At 40.3% G+C, this 23,232-nt stretch overlaps 1 protein-coding gene across 1 annotated transcript; it reads right to left on the bottom strand.

The window, feature by feature from the left end:
- Positions 1 to 11,143: 11,143 nt before the first annotated feature.
- On the bottom strand, positions 11,144 to 22,081 carry C5AR1 (complement C5a receptor 1). Its single transcript, XM_077456502.1, has 3 exons — positions 21,920 to 22,081; positions 15,540 to 16,587; positions 11,144 to 12,123 (listed from the first exon to the last, which is right to left on the bottom strand). Exons 2-3 carry the CDS (start codon positions 16,551 to 16,553, stop codon positions 12,022 to 12,024), a joined length of 1,116 nt encoding a protein of 371 aa, XP_077312628.1. The 5' UTR covers positions 16,554 to 16,587; positions 21,920 to 22,081; the 3' UTR covers positions 11,144 to 12,021.
- Positions 22,082 to 23,232: the final 1,151 nt, after the last annotated feature.

Genomic DNA, 23,232 nt, shown 5'->3' on the forward strand with positions numbered 1-23,232 from the left:
CAGAATTAATCAGGAATTGGATGGTGGAGATCTATTGTCTGATGAGTAGGCGGAAACCGGAGAGGTGACATGAAAATCTGACAATTGAAACAGGGATATTACCTGACTGGCTATGCAGTGTTACAGAGGTATTAAATCACAAGGCTGGCTGAACAACTACAAATCATTGGGCAGGTAAAATAGTTCAAATATAAGTATTTCAGCTGTGTTTTAACTGTTTGCCTGTGGTTACACCTTATAGTTTTTGGCATGAGTCTATCAGAGCCAGGAACGTCACAGTAGATGATTCCCATGCTGTTGGTGATTCCATTAAAGATGGAGTGAATGAAGAGATGTTGAAGGTTACAATGACAAAATAAGCACTAGCCAGCCACTAAGTTAATTTTATATGGTGCAACACTAGTAAGCACCTTAGAAGGCCCCAACTTCTCTTTTTTTTTGTCTGTAGATTTTATCCAACAGTGTCACAAGGTCAGGGTGGCAAAGAGCATGCATACGCTGTACAATAATACAAAAAATGGGGGTTGATTTACTAAATGCAAACAGACTGTGCTGTATGCAAGTATAGTTGCATTCATTTTTCCCAGAGCTTAGTGAATGTGGTCAAGCTCTGCTGATTTCCATCACCCAATCATGTGCAAGCAATTATGCTGGGGATTTTTTTTCCCTTGAACCTGAATGGGTATTCTTTACAACATGAACCTTCAAAACAGTCACTAAGCTCTGGGAAAATGAGTGCTACTTCATTTGTAAACTCTGCAGCGTGCATGCGCTAACACAGGCAGAACTTGGTCAGGTGCAGAGTAGTGGGAAAGAGATGGGACATTTCCTAGGCAATGCTCTCCCACCAGAATAAAGCCTTCCTGCTATACCGATCAGCTCCTTAGGCTTTCTCCTCCAGTTTTTGCAGCTCTCTGCACAGAAATGTGTCAACGTGCCTCTCTGAACCTGTCAGCTTCCTCAGGAGAATTGCTGTTGTGTTCTTTTTGTTGGAGTGACCAGTCCAGATTCTGTTGGCCAGGGCTGTTTCCAATGTGGGATCCCCCTGTGCTGAATTTTTCACATTGTTCTACACTGAAAGCTTTTTCTACAGAAGGTAGCTGTTTTCAAGATAGTGCCCTCAACCCAGTCTGCTTTAGTTCTGGATATCCCAAGGCTCACCCTAATCCTTATGCAAATTCTACAAACAATTAAAAAAAAAAACACAAAAAGACACTATCTGTCGGGCTCATCGCGTGAAAGACTGAGAGAAATACTGAGTGCCTGGCTGGAAAATACCTTGTGCCTAGCTTTTCTGCAACAAATAGGGAATAGACCCTGGGACAATTAGAAGGACCAGTCTAGGGTATGCGCTATAGTTTTATTAGGTTGGAAAAAAAAATACACAGGTCCTTCCAGTTCAACCTATGTGTGTGTATGTGATTTTTATTCTTGAACAATCCCACTAGTCCTGTATATTTTGCTTCCTGTAAAAGGCATCTAAATGTTTTTTTGAAGGTGTCCACACTCTGAGATAGTACCTCTTCCTGGAGGAGGGAGTTCCACATTTTTACTGCTCTAACAGTAAAGAGCAATCTAAGGTTAAACTTCTTTTTTTCTAACCTCAAATTGTGGTCATGTGTCCTCTTCAGGGACCTTAGAGTAAAGCAGTTTATCACAGTTACTGAAGCAACCTTTGATATATTTGTACATGGGCATCATATATGCTCTTAAACACCTCTTCTCCAGATGAAATACCTGTAATCTTGTAATCTATGTAATCGACACCTATAGCTGAGATCCTCCATCTCCCCTATTAATTTTGTTGCTCTTTGCTGAACTCTTTCTAATTCAACATCTTTCCTGAGGATTGGTGACGACGACTTAACCGTATATTAAAGATAACCGTGAACGGTGTTTTGTAAAGAGGGTAGAATTATTGATTTATCTTGTAAATGTATGATCTTTTTCACGTATGACATTATTTTGCTAGCTGCAGCTTGGCATCGCATGCTATCGCTAAGTCTGTGATCTACAAGCACCCCCAGATCCTTTTCCAGCACAGATTCCCCTAGGGGAGCCCCCCTGAGGTGTGTTTTGTATGTGTATTTTTGTGTCCCAATTGCATAACTTTACATTTCTCAATATTGAACCTCATCTGCTGTGTAGGTGTCCAACCTACTAATTTGTCAAGGTCTTCCCGCTATGATTATATGAATGATGCTATATCCTGTACAGAAGTTATTTCCTTGTACGATTTGGTATCATCCGAAAACAATGAAATTGAGCTCTTGATTCCAACCTCTACAGTATATCATAAAAAAACAAATGGAGGGGATGTGGAAATTTTGAAATGAATATTTATATCAAGGAGCTTCAAGGGAACCATTGTGAGGACTTTCTAATTAAATTACCATGCCCCGTTTTATGTATATATACACATCTATATATATATATATATATATATATATATATATATATATATATATATATATATATATATATAGACATGTGCATTCGTTTTTCGTCCGAATGCATTTTTGTCCGAATTTCAGGTATTTTTGTTATTGTTTTAACAAACGATAATGAAAGCGCAGAATCCCGAAAACGAAAGATCCGACATAAGTAAATGCTTTATTTTAATTTTCATTATGACAACTGTTTGATATAAATAGGAGATTCGACATGACGCTGACAATAACAATCTGTGTCATCTGTGTCATCTGACCTGTGGTCGAATGTGCCTAACCCTAACTTTATTAATCCAGGATTATTCTACGTAGAGAGAAAAGATTTGACAGAGAGAAAAGATTTGACATAGAGAGAAAAGATTTGATAGAGAGAAAATATTTGACAGAGAGAAAATATTTGACAGAGAGAGAAAAGATTACTGCTGGAATTGGGTGGGGGAAATAAAATAAAAATAATGATGATGATGAATGTTGGCTGATTGTAACCAAAGAGGAAGAGCAGTAAAATAGCTAGAACTAAGTACACATGTACAGACAACTTACTTTCACTTACGATTGCTAGCAGAGAGAGAGACACACATTGAATCATTTCAGAAGACAGTCAATCTTAGTTGGTCCGTTTGCCAGAGAACCTGAATTATTTAGCAATTAAGCATAAGCACAGAAGCAGAACAATAGTGAAGCAAGCTAAAGTTCAACTTAACTTTTTCATAATAATCTGCTGCTATTGTGTTAGTGCGGTGAACCTGATAGTGATACTAGTGTTGCTAGTGTTGTGATAGCCTCAGAGGCTGCCCGTGTTGTGGGGTGGTGGGGGTGTGATTTATTATTATAGATTCTATATTATAGATTGAGATTCTATATGGATTCTATATACCCTATCTTGTTACCTGTCTGATCAGTGATCACTATCACCAGTCCATTTTCTGTTTGAACTATATACATTCAACATGAACGACAAAGATTCAACAAAGCAGCGAAAAACATACAAACGTCAAATCTTTGGCTTATGGTGTCTGTTGAAAGTTCTAAGAAGATTCGACGGAACAGCTTAACTATATGGAGTCATACAGTTTACCTGCTCCGTCGAATCTTCTTTGAACATTCGACAGGCACCATAAGCCTTCAATGACAGATTCAACCTTAATTGATTTGGATTTTCGGAAGAATTTTTAACGAAAAATGAAATAAATAAAAACAAATTTCGGGAGTTATTAATTAAATGTATTTTTCGAGCGAAAATGAAATTCCGAAATGAAATATTTCAGTGTGCACATGTCTAATATATATATATATATATATATATATATATATATAAAATGAAAGATCCCCCAGCAGCCAACAACAGTAGACATCCCATCACTCCCCTTGCCATTACATACATTCAATGCTGGAGGTGCCGGAACTGCATTCCCCTACATCCCCACTGAAAAAAAGCCCTATATATATATATATATAAAATATATATTAAGGTATGTGCAGCATCCGCAAGGATGGGTAAAATATGGGCCCTAGGATATTCGTGACTTCAGTTGTCCAGTCAGATAGAGGCGATAATAGAGCAATGGATTTGGGGTATGTCTGAATTCAGGGGGGCATCCTCCACACTTAAGGTATGTACCAACAATGTTCCATCCCTGGTGTTTCTGCAAGAATAAATCCCTGGAAGGTAAGAGTTTTAAAAAAAATTGCCCCCATATCTTGTAAACAGCCAGCTACTAATCCAGTTGTAGCCATCGAACATTCTCAGTCATCTAAAACAAAGCCGTTTGTTCCAAAATCCTGAGAATGCATCCATACAGGCTGAGAAGGGGCTAATGAAATGTGATGGATTTCTGAAAGAATTTTAACCTTACCAAACATGTTATGGGTTTAAGAAGAAGTGCAGGTTATTATAGAAAACATGCATGGAATATATGTTGTGTTGTCTAACTCTGAGGTCTGCTGTCTCAACTGCTGAGAATCCATCCAAATGACACCCCTTTTCTTTCTGACCAGGACAGTGAGAGTGTGAAGCAAAACTGTATTGACATGCAAATTACCTGAGCCAATATAAAGATCTGTAATGGTGTAATTGAAATGTGTATTTACTAAAATGTTTTCCAGAGAGACAGTTCTGCGAGAGGTTCTTTGTGGTGAGGTATTATGAGTTGTAGATAAATGGTAGCGCTAAAAGGTTTATTACGCGTTGCTAATTTTTTTCTCACCATGGTGAATACATTTTTGGGGGGAAATTAATGGTATACCATAAAATAAAAATCCATGTTGAAGAGTAATTAAAGTTGAGCTCAACAATTTTTGATATTTTAAAAAGTGCACTGTTCCAAAACAAATAAGAAAGACTTTCTTAATGTAATGTAAGGTATGTTTTGGTTTCATATGCTAATGTCTTGTTACAGGTATATAACCATTGGTTTATTTTGTGTCTAGGAGGAGAAATGTAATGTTTATTACTAAAATGTTATTGGTGTTTTATCCCTCAGATTCCATAATTGTGTCTCATGGCTTTCAGAACAAAAGGAAATCACAGACATAGACAACTTTCTACAAAAATTGTTTTTCTTTTTGTTGGATCAGTCTTCAAAAATCAGTGGCTATGCTAACTTTTGTGTAGACTTGTTTAAGACTTCTTACCCCCCCCCCCCCCCTTGCTGTTATTGTAATTAGTTACATGCCCAGCCAGTGCTTACTTTTCAAGTTTAGCTCATAGCCTCAGGCTAATGTATGTTAATGCCCCTAGGAGTCTCTATGTGTATCCCCAAATGTATTTCAGGCCTGCTATCTGCCCAGTGTCACCATGCAACGCTATTTGCTCCTACATTTTCCTGTTTGTCTGTTTTTATGTGGCTATTTGTTACCAATTGTCTAATGTGTCTCTAGCGTATCTGTCACTAATATCTGTGTGTTTCAAGGCACACCGGTCAGCTCAAATTGTACCCCCTACTGTTCAGCGATCCCGGCACCTCAGTGCTGCAAGAGATTTTTCTTTGCCTGTTGGCCAGTTGTGTCTGGTGGCAGCAGTTCTTTGAGCTAGATACACATTATGCAATTTTTGTTGTTCAGTTTCCTTTAGATTTACATTCAGATGTGTAGTATGAGGGCCTGCCTGATTGCGTGCAAGTTGAGAGTGTATAGGTGTGGCCTCGTGGTGTATGGTTTTGGGTGAGTCTGGAGAAGAGTTGTGCAGGAAGATTGTGTGAGGTATTACCAGCTCTTGACTGTTCCAAGGACCCTCACTTTCGTTATATGTATGGGCATGCTGTATTCTCCTCGATAATACCCATCGGTGTCCTTCCTGCCTAGACTCCTTGTGTACCTTAACTAGTTGTCTGTGTCCTGCATGCCAGGAATACCAGCGTTCCAGTGTTGCACTATGCCCCTGTCATTCATGTGAGTCCTGTCTGAAGAGTGTAGGCAGATTATTTTGTATGGGTGAAGGATAACATTGTCTGATTACCGAATTGATAAAGGAGGGAAAAGGTGTGCAGCCTCTATTAAGAATCGAGTGTACCTGTTGGCAGGTGGTTTCCAATCCGGGTATTCAGAGCCATGGGTATTTCCCATACTTAGGATAAAGAGAGGCTTAATGGAGACTGCCATTGGAGGTGTGGCACTGGGTACCTTAAAACGCTATGGAGCTGGATATAATCAGGAACACATTGGGAGGTCTTGTGCTACATATCAGGGAAGGGGTTAGGAAAGGCAACTGACTCTGTCCAGCATCCAGGACCTTGGAGAAGTGACTGACTCTTTCTCAGTGGGTCAATTTTCTCTTTGCAAGGACAGGCAGGTGGGGAGTAGAATCCAGGTTGCCTATGAGTCGTAATAGATTGGTGGATGACTCAGTTTCAGGATCGTCAAAATCTAACTTGTACTGTTCTCATCCCTAATGGCAGGGATGGAACATTGTGCAGATATGATGGTCAATCTGGGTACTATCCTACCAGACTCTACTATGTTACACCCTGGAGTCCATCTTGTTCTTATGGTTTGAGTCTGGACAGGCTCAGATGACTGGTACTGATGACTGCTAGAGAAAGAAAGGTGTTGTGCTATGAGAAAAGGCAACGGTGCTGGCACAGGAAGAGGTCGTGTGTAATGGATGACGGGATAGTGTCCCAACTGGTCCTAAACAAAGTTAAAAATACTTGAGACCTGAGACCAGGGTACTGGTGTTGGTATCATATGTCTAATGATGCACTGTTTTCAGCGTCAGATTAAATTGTACTCAGTAGGGTACACTACCTCGGGAAAGTCTGTTGTACACCTCCTCTTGCCCTTGGCATAGATATAGCAGGAACACCGGGTTGTACCCTGATCACACCCGAAGAAAGGTTTTATAGCAAACCTGACATCCTACACCTAGTGAAACTTCCATTGGGATTCGGGGAAGAGTTAAGAGTTGGGTAGTTGGGTAGTTTGGGCAACAGGATTTAAATGGTGCCAACAGTTTGTGCAGGGAGTGAATAGAGGGGCTCAAGGGGTTCATGATCTAAGGGGAGGAGGGTGGTACAAAAATAATAACTGCTGGGAATTATCTGATATGGAGCTGGCTGAGGTAACATTTTAGGTGAAAAAAAATGGATCCTGCTACTTTAAAGCCTTTTATATGACACAGTGCTTGTCCTGTGTCATTTGGCCCTCTGTAACACCTAAAAAACCTGTCTGATCCTGCTAGTTTCTCCCCACCGCTCTGTAAACTGACCACGGTGTATCATGGCTGCTGAAACCAGACACCGTGGTCAATTTACGAGCCCCTGTCATCAGCAGCCAGCTATCTGCTCTCCTCTCCACTCCTGTTTCCTCCTCCCCCTCCCCTCCCCATTATTATTAGCTCTTTACCCTCATTAGGGATGGGCATTGTTCCGAGGGACATGCCTCAGCCCCGATCACCGCACTATGCCCCCCCCCCGCGCGCAGGAGTTGTGAGAAACGCAGACGTCATATGACGTCCACGCTGTACTGAGAGCTCCTGCACCTATGCATGGAGGTTATGTCATTGTGGCTCCGGCCACTTAGACAACCAGAGTCAGCGAACTGGGAAGGAAGACCCGGGGAAGATGGAAGCCCTCTCAGTGGTGACAGCGAGCTGCTGGAGGGCTTCGTTTTAAGTAAGTATTTCATAATGTGCTAATATGAATTACCTTGGACTCTTGGACCTTTGTTTAACCGCTTCTCAACCAACTGCCGCAGTTATACTATGGCAGGTTGGCACCCCTACGCGAGCCGTCATAGCTATACGTCGGCTTGCGGGGATTGCGGGGTCTGAATAACAGGCGCTGCACAGCGGCGGTGCTGATGCTCGTGGCCGACGGTTGCGATGACTGCTGGCCACGAGCAATAGTGAGAAGCAGAGACAGAACAGGGATGAGTGTGTGTAAACACACACTTCCTTGTTCTGTTCTGACAGGAGTGACAGATCGTGTGTTCCTATTAGCTAGGAACCATGATCCGTCACTTCCTCTAGTCAGTCCCCTCCCCCTTCAGTTAGAATCACCTTCCAGGGAACACAGTTAACCCCTCGATCGCCCCCTAGTGTTAACCCCTTCACTGCCAGTAACATTTTTACAGTAATCAATGCAATTTTATGGCATTGATTGCTGTATTAATGCCAGTGGTCCCAAAAATGTGTCCGCCATAATATTGCAGTCACGATAAAAAATCGCAGATTGCCACCATTACTAGTAAACAAAAAAAAATAAAAATGCTATAAATCTATCCCCTATTTTGTAGACCTTATAACTTTTGCACAAACCAATCAATATACGCTTATTGAAATCTTTTTTTTACCAAATATATGTAGAAGAATACATATCGGCCTAAACTGAGAAAAAAAAATGCTTTTTTTTAAAAATAAAAATGGGGGTATTTATTATAGCAAAAAGTACAAAATGTTGTGTTTTTTAAAAAATGTACGCTCTTTTTTTGTTTATAGTGCAAAAAATAAAAACTGCGGAGGCGATCAAAGAAAGTCTATTTGTGGGAAAAAAAGCATGTCAAATTTTTTTGGGTGCAACGCCATACAACCACGCAGTTAAAGTGACGCAGTGCCGAATCGCAAAAAGTGTTCTGGTTAGGAAGGGTGTAAATTCTTCCAGGGCTGAAATGGTTAATGCTCTCTTGTATTGTATATATGTGGATTCCCAACTCTAGGTCCTTTCCCTTTTTTCTGAATGGGGTTCCCATCTTGTGGAGTGCTGCCAAACCGGTGCCAGCTTCCCAGTTACAATTCCTGTGACCCTTGGAAAATTCAGTGCCCTGCTTGTTCTGTTTTATAAATAAAAGCCTGAGAGAAGTTTTAACTCAAATAGATAAAAATTGTCTGACAATCCACACACAAACGATCCAATGAGGGCTCTAAACAAAGAGTCCAAGGTAATTTAATGATAAAATGTATCCCATTATAAATTAGTTCAGTTCCTCTCTTGATGCTTATTATTCTTCACTAGGTGCCAGCCTGTCACTTTATAAATCTTATTTTAAGGCCCCTTTCACACGGGCACCTCTGCTAAGCAAAATCCGCTTGCTCAGCTGAGGATCTCTCCGCTGATCCCCACTGAGCAGGTGGTGACAGGTCCATTCCGCTATGCAGAGCGGACACGGACACAGTCCCGCCCCCCTTTATGGGGCAATCAGATGGAAACAGACCGCCTGTCCATTTCCATCCAATACCATTTGATCCGCCGGATTGTTGGGGAATAGGGCCACTATGTGTTTGTTTTTAGCTGACAGGATCAGATGGCAGCGGGTGTCAGGCCGCGTACACACGCGGGGACTGTTCGCTCAACTTTGTCCGTCAAACAGTTTCAGCAAACAGTCCGCTCAAAATTAGCATGGACGGACTTGCCCACACACGACGAACGAACAGTTTGCTGAAACCGTGCGCGATGACGTGAACGGCACGTACGACGGGACGGAAAATACGACGTCCTATACACTGCATTATAACTTTCGGCGTGTAAATCCTTTCTGAGCATGCGCGGAACTTAGTTTGACGAACAAGCCTACACACGAGGGGACTGTTCGCTGAAACCAAGTTTCAGCGGACAGTTTTTCGGAATTTCCGAAAAACTTTGTTCAGCAGACTGTTCGCTGAAACTGTCCGCTGAAAGCCCACACACGGGCGGACTGTCCGCCGAAACACTGTTCAGCGGACAAAGTTGGGCGAACAGTCCCCGCGTGTGTACGCGGCCTCAGCGGACACATCCGCTGCTCTATAGAAGAGACTAGAGGGTCCAATCAGGTCCGCCGGAAAAACTGACAGGCAGACCTGATCAGACAGCCTGTGTAACACAAAACAATTCTCCTGCGCTTGGGTGCTGAGTCTAGGGATGTGATGTGCAGTCAACCCTTTTATACCCACTTAAGCCCCGGACCATTTGGCTGGCAAAAGACCAGAGCGATTTTTTTTTTTGTGATTCGTCACTGCGTCATTTTAACTGACAATTGCGCGGTCGTGTGTTGTGGCTCCCAAACAAAATTTACATCCTTTTTTTCCCTTCAAATAGAGCTTTCTTTTGATAGTATTTGATCACCTTTGTGGTTTTTATTTTTTGCGCTATAAACAAAAAAATAACGACAATTTTGAAGAAAAGCATTATTTTTTAAATATATAAAACAACATTTTTTTTCCTCAGTTTAGGCCGATACGTATTCCTCTGCATATTTTTGGTAAAAATAAATAAATAAATAAGCGTTTATTGATTTGTTTGCGAAAAAGTTACAGTGTTTCCAAAATAGGAAATAGTTTTATGGCATTTTTATTGATTTTGTTTTTTTATTAGTAATGGCGGCAATCAGGGATTTTTATCGTGACTGTCACATTATGTCGGACAAATCAGACACTTTTGGCATGATTTTGGGACCATTCACATTTATACAGCGATCAGTGCAATTAAATATGCATTGATTACTGTGTACATGTGACTGCCAGTAAAGGGGTTAACCACTAGGTGGCGCTGTAGGGGTTAAGCGTGTCCTAGGGAGTGATTCTAACTGGGGGAGGGGCTGTGTGTGACCCAACACTGATCACCACTCCCGATTACAGGAATTAGTGATCAGTGACAGTGTCACTAGGCAGAAAGGGGAAATGCTTGTTTACATTAGCATTTCCTCATTCTTCCTTTCCGTGAGACGATCAAGGGTATCCCTATGGACATCGAGCCCGCGGGACCAGCGATCGTGCTCATGGAGCTCCCGGCGGGCGTGCATGTGCCCGCAGCCTGCCTCTTTAATGGAAACGTACAGGTACATAATTCTGCCTGTACATGCCCTTCTGCCGCAGTATATCTGTGTGAAACTGTGGGGAAGCGGATATAGAATGTCAATGGTCTTGCTGCCCTCCTCAGAACAACGGGTGTACTTGGAACTGAAAAATTGAAAAGAAGGGAGGGCGCACTGACCCAACCTTGTGCATTATCAAAAGTCTTTTAATAAAAGTAAAACAGCAATGGTTATACTCACATAGAAACGTAGTATACAAGCATATCAAGGCAACAGCAGTAGTGAACTGTATGTCTTGGGTCTATAGTTGAAACCAAAGATGTCGGAGGACCAGACAGTATTGCAGGGTGACCAACGCATTTCGAGGGAGGACCCTCTTCCTCAGAGCCAAAGCGAAACCAGCCCGTGTGAAAGGGGTCTAATACTTTGAGCAGGTAACCCAGAACAAGCACACAAATGAGAATGCCCAGTTTTTACAGAAAAATAAAACTTCTTTATTGAAAAGTTGTTATATAGAGATGGAAAACAGGGTACAATATAGTACAATATAAATTTACATTAATGGTAAAACAATACATATTACGCACAATATTCAATACATAAACATCTGAGTGGGTGTAGTATAAGGTAGATTGCACAGATAATCTTGCATTATTGATATACAGATAAACAAAGTAAGCATAAACACTATGATCCATCAGTTATTAAAAAAGAGGGTTCACTGCACCTTTGGTACTGTGGCAGAGATGACTCTTCAAGGTTGTTTCATTTCCACACAAGGTCAATATCAGTCAACAATAATTTCAGAGGGGACAGAAGTTACACAAAAGGAAGCACAATTGAGTTAAAGACGATGGTCTCACATCTTATTGTACTTAGCAGGGCACCCTCTGTTTACTTATATCAGCTTTTTAACGGGTAGAGCAACAATAATAGAAAATGTTCCAATAAACCATAAAGTGGAACTTCACTCTCTCAATCAACATTGATTATTTTTAACACTGCTAGCATTAGTAAATAAATAGGAAGGTATATTATATTAAACTATTTTAAACTTTGTTTTACATTTCTTCAATTACTTCCTGGTTTCTTGCCTAGGCAAATGTCATTTATCCTAGGAGTCTTCAGAAGAGGAGGGGTTTTCTCAGCTAAGCACACTCTCCTGCGTGCATGCTTGAGCTAAGGGCAGATGGATTCTAGGAAGTAAATGCTACATGAATCATCTGCCTTTACTGAAGATGGCCACAGCCAGAAATGCTAGGGGAAAGTTTTTCTAATTATTTCTCAACAAAATAAAGCATAGAGACATGAATGGATGGGGGAGTTTGCTTTGAATATTAAAAATGAATTAACTAGTGTTTTTGGTTTCTGGTGCTCTGATGCAGTGAAGATCCACTTTAATCGCTGCACCCCGTGGTGCCACCGAAATATCAAAAGGATGGATGTGACTCTGAAATAGACAGATCAATGACATGCAAAAAATAATATGAGAGGTTAAAGTGCACTCACAATATTACAAAAATTACCTTTATTAACAAAATCCCTAAAAAAAAAAAAAAAAAAAAAAAAAAAAAGTTCCCCTCTCCCTCCTCAAAACCTGCTAATTTTAAACAGATAATTATCATAAATAATGATTTGTGATTCCACCTACCGTATCTGCCTGGGTGTCCGCAGAACTTTTTTCAGGGGGAGCATAATTTAAAAGCGGCGTTCCGCTGATTTTTTATTTTTTTTTTACAGTTAGCAGCTACAAATACCGCAGCTGCTAATTTTTTAAATATGGACACTTACCTGTTCAGGGCGCCCGCGATATCCTCACCCAAAGCCAATCCGTCCCCTCTGTTCCTGGGTGGAGGCGCCGCCATCTTCACTAATGGAATCAGGAAATGAAGCCTTGCGGCTTCACAGCCCAGTTCCCTACTGCCCATGCGCATGTCACTCTGCACGTCCTCACTGGTCCCTACTGTCTTCTGGGACCTGTGTGTCTCCCAAAAGACAGGGGAGGGGCCGGACATGGCATAGATTGCCGCAGATTCAGCGGCGATCTATCACTGGAAGTAGGAGCAAATACCTGCATTAGACAGGTATCTGCTCCCCACTACCCCCTGAAAGGTGCCAAATGTGATGCCCGGGGAGGGGGGGGTTTGGGCACGATAAGCAGAAGTTCAATTTTTGTGTGGAACATTGCTTTAAGGTCACCCATGCTCAGCCCCTTTTTGTCAATGTCATGGAAGGGAGGGGCTTGAGTGGGCGGTGACAGTGCTGTGCCGGCTGGATCTACATCTCTCTATCTCACCCCCTTAGGTCATCATTTTACAGTTAAAATGATTGTCCTGATACTGATGTGTGCAATGATATATGTGTAGGAAAGACACCATTTTCCTACCTAGGTGACTTAGCACGTGTCTTTGTATTTGTGTGTGTGGGGAGGCCTCTAAAAAAATGATTATTGTTTGTGTCCATTTAAACAGTTAAAACCTTTTAAAATATATTTATTCCTTATTTTTTATGACTTTATTCTTATCACATAGGGAACCAATAGCCCCTATGTGATGGCATATATGTGACTAGGTGGCGGGGGGGGAGGGGGGGTGGCACAACATAGCGGTTGTGGAAGTGATCAGCCAACATTTGGATTTACAAAAGTACACACACTTCTGGCTGCTATTGCAGCCAGTAGTGTGTTAAAAGAACATGTCTGCAGCACATTAAAAATCTGGAGCTCCAGAAAGTGGACTCCCCCCATCTTGGCACCAGTTGATCTGATCGGGTCTGCCTGTAGGTTTTTCAGGTCGGACCCAATCAGACCCCCCATTGTCCTCTATGGAGTGGTAGATGTAAACAGATTTGTGTCCATTTACACCCGCCTACATCTAATCAATCTGCCAAAAACAAACGAAGGGGATCTGTATGCATATGGACATGCATCAGAATGTCTGTTGATGTTACAGCATGTTTTTAAAATAAATAGATATATAAAACCTATACTGCAGTACACTAAACTAGTGTTTTATGTTACAGGATCCCTCATAATATAGTTCATGTATGTGTTACTGGCTGTACAAATTCCATGGTTTCATTTCTCTTCATGCGCTATGCAATGGAGATCTGTTTTGCAACTAAATTACACAAGCTGTCCCCAACTGACTGTATGGCATATTGCAGACTATAATGATATCCATAGACATGAGATGGTATATAACAAAGATGCTTTACGGTCTATAGGTTGTCCCACTCAGAAAATTTGCCCTGATTGCTATTTTTCAACTATGTGAGACCAGTAATGGCACATTTAAAGTAAACAGGCTTTTAAAAATGCTTATATTATTTTCAGGCATTACATTTTTCTTTTACTTTTAAAAGTCCTATGCTTTCGTGAATTTTCAAGTATTATCCCAAATTATTCACAATTTCTTTCCCCAAACAAACGTTGGACGAGAAGCTGGTTCATAGGGTAGTGCTATTAGGCCTTGTTTATACTTGTGGTTGGGGGTGTCAAAAATGCATGGTTGAGACACATTTTTGCTGTTTGCCAACCTCCCCCCAAAGCTGCAGTAGGCTGCGGAGGGGGTGGGGGGTGATTAAATGCCACCACAATGCTTTGCTTAATGCCCGCTGAACGCTGCACATGCAAGTCAATGACAAATGGCCGAAATGGCAAAAATGGCTAAACAGGCAGTAAGGAGGTGCCTGTCAGTAGCCTCCGAAGGTTGATCTGAAAGCAGATCGGGCTTCGGTGGCAAGGGAGATTTAGACGCACATCTAAAACTACCCTTACTGATGCAAAAATCACTTTAACATAAAAAAATTACCCAATATGGAGTCTAATGTCACACTTGCTGTAAAACACCAGGTGCGAACTCATGGACACTCTGATACCCTTATCACCCATAAATCACGTAAACACGAATCAGCTTATAGGTGTGAGGGGCAGCAGAGAAGCAGTGGCAAACACATCCAGGGTGTAGGTTAATTACAGATGATCCCTGCTGAATCATTCATCACACGCCATGTTATAACAGTGTGAGCCATCTGAGGGATGACATAATTTTAAGGCACAGACATATATTAAAACCTAAATGGAAACCAAGTCTGGACAAGTATTGTAAATTTGTCATGAGGGAAATTTTGTAAAGTCATCTTCTCATGACCCAATAACGCCAAGGACATTATCAGACATCAGAAGCCACAAGATCTGCCAGTCTTATCTGAAGGACATCTAATAGACATAGACTTTCATCCAATGCTGTTTTATGATTGGATAAATATAAAGTAATTAATTATAATAATCAATAACTTTAGAAGCTGATCCTAATCTTGATATGCAGTATATAAAATGTATACAATCTTAAGGAGTTTTGTCTGCCTTTTGGCTTGTAAGCTGATCCCCCACACATGTGTATAGCACTTGTCAATCAAGCTTATCTAATTTGAACTGACACACAAATGTTGCTGAAGTGAGTTTTTGGGGCTGATCTGTTTACACTGGTGCCATTTATCAAAGAGGGAAACAGGTGTTCAAACTGCCCTATCCTTGTGGAAAAGACAGACAACAGGCATGCTGCCCTTTCATTACATAGTCACGTTATAGTCCATCCAATTGGGTTGGGTGACTAGATCATGCAACTTTCAGTTAATAGTTTTAGGCAGCTTTACTGTACAAGGCAAATTCAAGTATCCTCCCCCATACTGCAAAACAAAACTGATGTGGTCAGGAAGGGCATTGGATCAAAAAATACAGTTGTTTGATTGTATTTGTTGTTGCTAGAAGTAACAGTGAACAATTTTAGTTGTGTCCTACACAGAAGCCTCTGTGTTTTTGGTTTCACTATTTAACTTTGACTTTTTAGAGTCAAATGAACTCACATCTTCCGCCAGGGCATTCTTAAGAATAAACCTAATGGATCTTTTGAATTTGCTTTTGAACTCCCGACCTGCTAGCACATAAATAATTGGGTTGATGCAACTGTTGATAAAGGCCAGTGCGATGAAAATTGCATCCAATTTTTCGAATGATTCATATAACTTTGAGTCCGTTTTATGCACAGCTAGGATGAGTCCAGCGACATGGTATGGAAGCCAGCAAACAAAAAACCCAATAATCACAATGAGGATCACCTTCCATGTCTTAGTAGATTGGGTGTATCGTCCACTCACTCTCCCCAAAAGCACACCATAGCAAGCAGTAATGACCACAAATGGGATGACAAAACCCATCAATAATCGGAAAATAGCAATAAAATTCTCCACCTTCTGTTTCTGATCCTTAAGCAAAGAATAATCATAGACACAACTATTTTTGCCAGAATTCTTCTCAGTTATTTGTCGATGCACAAAGGAAGGACTGCTCAGAGCGAATGCCAAGATCCATATGACCAAACATGCCACATATGCTTTATTCACGGTTCTCTTGTTTTGGCACCACACAGGTTTGAGGACCAAGGCACAACGGTCAATACTGATCATAGTGAGTAGAAGGACACTAGCATACATGTTGACCAATAATAAAGAAGGGATAGTCTTGCAGGCAAAAAGACCCAGTGGCCAGTGTCCAAGGGCTATCCACATGATTGAAAATGGTGCTGCAAAACAACACAGAAGGTCTGCCACTGCTAGGTTTAGGAACCAAACTGAGTTCACTGTCCTTTTCATTTCAAAGGTGGTTACCCACACCACTAGACCATTGCCAGGAATACCGAGGACAAACACTATGCAGTACACGATTATTGCAAACCAACCAACGGGGGAAATGCTGTAAAGTTGTGGATCCTTCGGAGAAGATTTGGTTCCATTAATGACGCTATTAAATATTTCATCAATGTCTTCATAGACGTCATTGTCATAGTTGATGCCATAGTTGTTGTCACCTGTATTATTCATGGTGAATTAACCAAGCAGGTCTAGTTTTGAAGACCTATAAAAAAAAATTAGCAAGTGTATGGAGTTAGCCACTTGTCAGAATACAGTCAGAGCAGTGCTTTGTAATATAAAAGAAATAACAGATCATGTTGTTTCTCATTATTTTGCTTTTTATAGTTTTGTTTTCTACTGTAACATATCTAAGCTGCAATTATTATAGGCATCTTATGCCAGACTGGTGTAGTTAAGTGACCAGAGGCTACTGCTAATGTTAGTTAACCTTTAAATGACAAAAATACTCAAATATCAAGATTAAGCTTTTCATTATTCATGCAGGGATAGATTAATATAGAATAATAAAAGGGGTAAAAACTATTTAACATTTGATAAAAGCTTGAGGTTAGGTAAGAAGCCAGATGGGAATTGGCAGCGGGGGGTAGGACTTTTGGATGGGGTATTTAACACTATGGGGCTTCATCTGGCCTATTTAAAATGAATTCATAGTCTGCAATACCGGTATGTGTTTTTAGCTGTAAGAAAATATCTGATTAGGATAAAGGAAATCTATACTGAAGGAAATCTAAGGGCTGCTATTACTGAAAATGCTAGCTGCCTGACTGTCTTCCTGGACCTTGTACAAGCATATAGATTAGTATATGACTAAAAAACTTTTTCTTAAAGTATAACTAAAGCTTAAACTTTTTTGGCGAGGAGTTAGAAAACTTTTCACGTTTGTTTTGCTGTCTGTGTGCCCTGAAAGATTAATTCTATGTATCTTTTCACCAACATCACAAGGAGTAAAAGTAGTAACTAGGAGTAGGAATAATTCACAGCGGTCTAGTTGGACTTTACCTGAACGTTTCTATCTGAACGTAAACTAAATTTTGTCTTTTTGGATCACAAGCTTTGGAGAGGTTTTGCCACATTTATTATCACCAGGGAGGAAGTGGGCGAAATATTTTTTTGAAAAATAAGAGAAGACTAGAGCCCCTGTCAGACTTTTGTAGTCTGTGTCCATGTTGCAGATTTCCCCTCACTTTTGGTGTAATTGTCATTGTGAGTCAAAGTGGTTCCAAAGACTGAAGGTTTTTTACCTTCATGCATGAAGGTAAAAAAACCTTCAGGGTGCCGCTCCCCCGCAGCCCCTCCCTTTATACTCACCTGAGCCTGATCCCAACTCAGTGATGTGCATGAGAACCACAGCCCTCCCGGGTCTCTGCCTCCTCAATGGATGGGACACAGCAGCGGGATCCATTAGATCCCGCTGCTGTCAATAACAACCAGTGAGGGGGGAGTGTCTCTCATAGAAGCAACTTGGGAATAGGCATGCACAAATGCCCCCGGAGCAAGCAGTTTGCTATGGGGGCACTCAGCAGGGGGGAGGGACCAGGCGCCAATGGGGGACCCAAGAAGAGAAGGATCAGGGCTGTATGTACACACACATTTTATATATATATATATATATATATATATATATATATATATATATATATATATATATATATATATATATATATATATATATATATATATTATATATATATATATATATATATATATATATACACACACACACACACACACAGTATCTCAAAAAAGTGACTACACCCCTCACATTTTTGTAAATGTTTTATTATATCATTTCATGTGACAACACTGAAGAAATGACACTTTGCTACAATGTAGTGAGAGTAAAGCTTGTATAACAGTATAAATTTGCTGTCCCCTCAAAACAACTCAACACACAGCCATTAATTTCTAAACCGCTGGCAACAAAACTGAGTACACCTCTAAGTGAAAATGTCCAAATTGGGTTCAATTAGCCATTTTCCCTCCTCTGTGTCATGTGACCCGTTAGTATTGCAAGGTCTCAGGTTTGAATGGGGAGCAGGTGTGTTAAATTTGGTGTTATCGCTCTCACACTCTCATACTGGTCACTGGAAGTTCAACATGGCACCTCATGGCAAAGAACTCTCTGAGGATCTGAAAAATGAATTTTTGCTCTACATAAAGATGGCCTAGGCTATAAGAAGATTGCAAAGACCCTGAAACTGAACTGCAGCACAGTAGCCAGACCATACAGCAGTTTAACAGGACAGGTTCCACTCAGAACAGGCCTCGCCATGGTTGACCAAAGAAGTTGAGTGCACGTGCTCAGCATCATATCCAGAGGTTGTCTTTGGGAAATAGATGTATGAGTGCTGTCAGAATTGCTGCAGGGGTTGAAGGGGTTGAAGGTCAGCCTGCCAATGCTCAGACCATATGCCACGCACTGAATCAAATTGGTCTGCATGGCTGTCAAACCCAGAAGAAAGCCCCTTCTAAAGATGATGCATAAGAAAGCCAGCAAACAGTTTTCTGAAGACAAGCAGACTAAGAACATGGATTACTAGAACCATGTCCTGTAGTCTGATGAGACCAAGATAAACTTATTTGGTTCAGATAGAGGCCAGCGTGTGAGGCGGCAACCAAATGAGGAGTACAAAGACAATTATGTCTTGCCTACAGTCATGCATGGTGGTGGGAGTGTCATGGTCTGGGGCTGCATGAGTGCTGCCAGCACTGGGGAGCTACAGTTCATGGAGGGAACCATGAATGCCAACATGTACTGGGACATACTGAAGCAAAGCATTATCCCCTCCCTTCGGAGATTGGGCCACAGGGCAGTATTCCAACATGATAACAACCCCAAACACACCTCCAAGACAACCATTGCCTTGCTAAAGAAGCTGAGGGTAAAGTGGATGGACTGGCCAAGCATGTCTCCAGACCTAAACCTTATTGAACATCTGTGGGACATCCTCAAACAGAAGGTGGAGGAGCACAAGGTCTCTAACATTCATGATGTCATCATGGAGGAGTGGAAGAGGAGTTCAGTGGCAACCTGTGAAGCTCTGGTGAACTCCATGCCCAAGAGAGTTAAGGCAGTGCTGGAAAATAATGGTGGCCACACAAAATATGGATATTTTCGGCCCAATTTGGACATTTTAACTTAGGGGTGTGCTCACTTTTTTTGCCAGCGGTTTAGACATTAATGGCTGTGCGTTAAGTTATTTTGAGGGGACAGCAAATTTATACTGTTATACAAGCTGTCCACTCACTACTTTACATTGTAGCAAAGTGTCATTTGTTCAATTTGAAAAGATAATAAAATATTTACAAAAATGTGCAGGGTGTACTCATGTATATATATATATATATATATACATATATATATATATATATATACACACAAACACTTTAAGGGCTTGTTTACACTTGTGGTTGGGGCCGGTAAAAAAAGGCCTTTTGGCTTACTTTTTACTGCCCCCCCATAAACTACAAAGGCAGTCATACTGGGTTATACATACTATATGTCATGGCTGCAATGTTTTGCTATGTGGCCGCAGACAAAATTATACACCCTGTCACATTTGGTGTGCAGTAACGCTATTGAATGTGATGCATTTATCTGAATAGGACCATGTCACAACTGCCCTGTATGGTGGTGTGGACTTTACAGGGTTAAATCCGGCTGTGAGGAGCCTGTTAAATGTCTCTGAAAAGCGATCCACCACATAAGTGTAAAAAAAGGCTGGCAATACACTAAGCAAAATTTGGTTCAGCGGGGACCGGACGCATTTTGATCAGTGTGTAGTCACCCCCCATTTGACCGAAGTTGATCATTTAATTAACTTCTGTCAAAGGGGCATGCTGGAAATATTTCTTCAATCAGTGGCTGCAGCTGACACGGCATTAGGCTTCATGTACACTGCTGCTGGTAAACGGATGTTTAGGAGCAGTTGGGCATTTTTTTCAGCTGCTCTTGAACTCTCCTCTATGTCTTCTTATCAGTACATGTACACAGGTTAGTTTATAGTCATTTCTAGGCATTTGAGTTTAGAAAGTTTGGAAAGCAAAAAAAAAATGCATTCAGGACGGATGTTCAGAGGCATTTGAAATGCCTGTAACAGCCTGTAAACGTGGTAACTCACGTTTACCTGCATTTTGTTTACAGGCGTTTTTAATTTTTGAATATTTGAAAAAAATATTACAATTTTAAAATGTTTTTAAATGCAAACATGGCATGTAAACGCAGCAAAACGGATGTTTTTAAACATCAGTTACTATCTGTCAAGTTAAATCATTCAGGAGAGGTTGTAAAATGTCCCTTGTACATTAAGCCTAAGAATACAATGGGGGGTGATCCACCATGCACCTTGTTTGTGTAAATGGAGGAATATGTCAACTTCTTTTTCATTCAGGCTGCTGACTGAGTAAAAAAACAAAAACAAACGCACATAGCCAGCTTTAGCCCACGTGAGGGAGAATCTCTCTAACAAGGTCAAGGGTAGTGGAAAAACGTGACAGAGCTTCTTATCCTTCCCCACTATATCCAAAATGTAAAAGACAAAGACATGGCTGGATTTGCACAAAATCCAAGATCCAGAACACAGGGATATGATCTGAAACTAGCAGGAGGAAAGTTCAAAACTAATCTTAGAAAATTTTATTTAACGAAAAAGAGTAGTTGATGCTTGGAAAAGACTTCCAGCAGAGGCAATGAGTCAGTCAACAGTAAGTGGATTCAAATATGCTTGGGACAAACATAGATTTACTGTATACTCAGACAAAAAAGCATAATAATATATCACATAAAAAAAAAAAAAAAAAAAAAAAATATATATATATATATATATATATATATATATATATATATACATATATAAATTAATAAAAATAAGAATGATTAAGACTCGATTGACTTGGTCTTTTTTTCTGCTGTCACTATATGCTTCTATGTTTTTCTGTAATACTAACATTTTTTAAATAATCAACTCAAGCAACATTTGCCACATTTATAAGGTGCTCAATGTTAACACCCTGCAAATGTGTATTATGCAATCATTTACAATATAGATATCTGCAGGGAATATTTGGTCAACAGTTATAACTAATGCAGAATGAAATCAATTATGATTTAGTCTAATTTTGTTTCACCTTAAAATAGCATTTTATCTTTTATAAAAAGCTTTGTTCTATTATTATTTATTTAAAAAAATTTAAGCATTACCAGTCATTGCAAAAATATAGATATAATAATGACCAAATTCTTAATGTTTTGTTTATTACTTAAAATAACTTTGAAAGAATTTGCTCTAAAAAAAAAAGCAATAGTACACTTTCAGGAGATTAATTCTATCACAATTAGAAACAATGTTATCTTTTTATTATATCAATAATAGTAATATTATTAATATACTAGTAAAATGTAATCATTTATAAAATGAAAGCATCTTTAATTTTAATATATTCATTATAGCTAAACAAAGAGAGTTGCTAAAACTTTCTCTTATTGTCTGCTGTTTTGCATATTATAATATAAGGTTAATAGTTAGAATACTTACCAGGAAAGTGTTCTGATGTCCACCAACAGCTGTCTAGTAAAGGAAGATACCAGTTTCCCCTTTTATTTTGGTTTTGTTCAGAACGTCATTCAGAACAGTGTTTCGCCACCTTCGTATTTGCTAAGAGATTGTAAAATGTTTAGTACCAACTAAAACTGTCATAATCATAGCAGTTTAATTTTCACAGTTCTGACCAATAAAAAAGAGAGATTAGATGCTAGAAACAAGGAAGGAAACTATCTTATAACAGATGTATAGATAGCAGAAAAAGGCTGGTACAATCAGAACCATGAAGCATTATGTGAACCCATAGTCTTGTATATGTATTTAGCTGTACATATTAAACGCTTCAGCCCTGGAAGCAGGGGGTCAAGTCCTGGGGAAAAAAGTGTGGGAACTCCCACCAAAGATCCACTCCCCCACCAAAAAAAAAAAAAATGATGCACTCACATGCACGAACACTTTAGATTTTTTTTTTTTTCATTAAATTTTCATATTGTGTGTATGAAGCTTAACTGTTAGTGCATAAAAAAACAATCCTCAATAAACATAAATACGGTAATTCTCTGAATAATCAGCATTCATTCAATTGTGCTTCCATGCAAATGTGAACATCATGTTCTGATCTTTATTGGGGAATGTTATTTTGTATATAGAGTGTTTATGTAGTGAGTTTACACTTTTCATTGAACAGAGTTTGGATAACACAGGGTTAAATGGAAAGGTCATAAATTAACTGCACATTATCTGGACAGAATGCTTGGGGAGATAGTGATGTGTTCCTGCTTAGGAGATGTATATTAGCTTGGGGGGCTGCAAACTCTGCAGGGCTCCAACACACACTCGCTGCTATTCCAACTCTTCACATATTTCCACATAAACTTCCCTCCTGGCATTAAACTTTGCCAGGTATTGTGCTCAGCTTACCACCCCAAACTGATCTTCCTCCCTCAGCTCACCTCTCTCCCTGTATGTCCTGTGAGCAGAATAGCTGTGCTCCTCCTCTGGGTTCTCTCATCATATGGCACTGAAGATAGAGAAGGGTGGGATTCAGCGGCACACACAGAACAAGTATGGAAGCTGTCATGGGGCCCCCTACTGGCAATGCCTGAATGGTCAGTACACCCCTGGTGTACGGAACTTACTATTGCGAGCTGTGTCGGTGGCTGCTGGTGTAGCACCTACCACACAGCTCGCATACTTCAAAGTCTTGTAGGACTCGGCTGCTAACGGGAACTGAGTTCCTGTTGTGGAAAAAGTACAGGAACTCCGTTCCCATGCGTTCCCGCAGGAATTGAGCCCTGCCCGAAAGA

Source organism: Lithobates pipiens, unplaced genomic scaffold (assembly GCF_037356315.1).
Source record: "Lithobates pipiens isolate NorthernLeopardFrog02 unplaced genomic scaffold, aLitPip1_a1.2 Scaffold_1, whole genome shotgun sequence".
In the NCBI taxonomy this organism is placed as follows: Eukaryota; Metazoa; Chordata; class Amphibia; order Anura; family Ranidae; genus Lithobates; species Lithobates pipiens.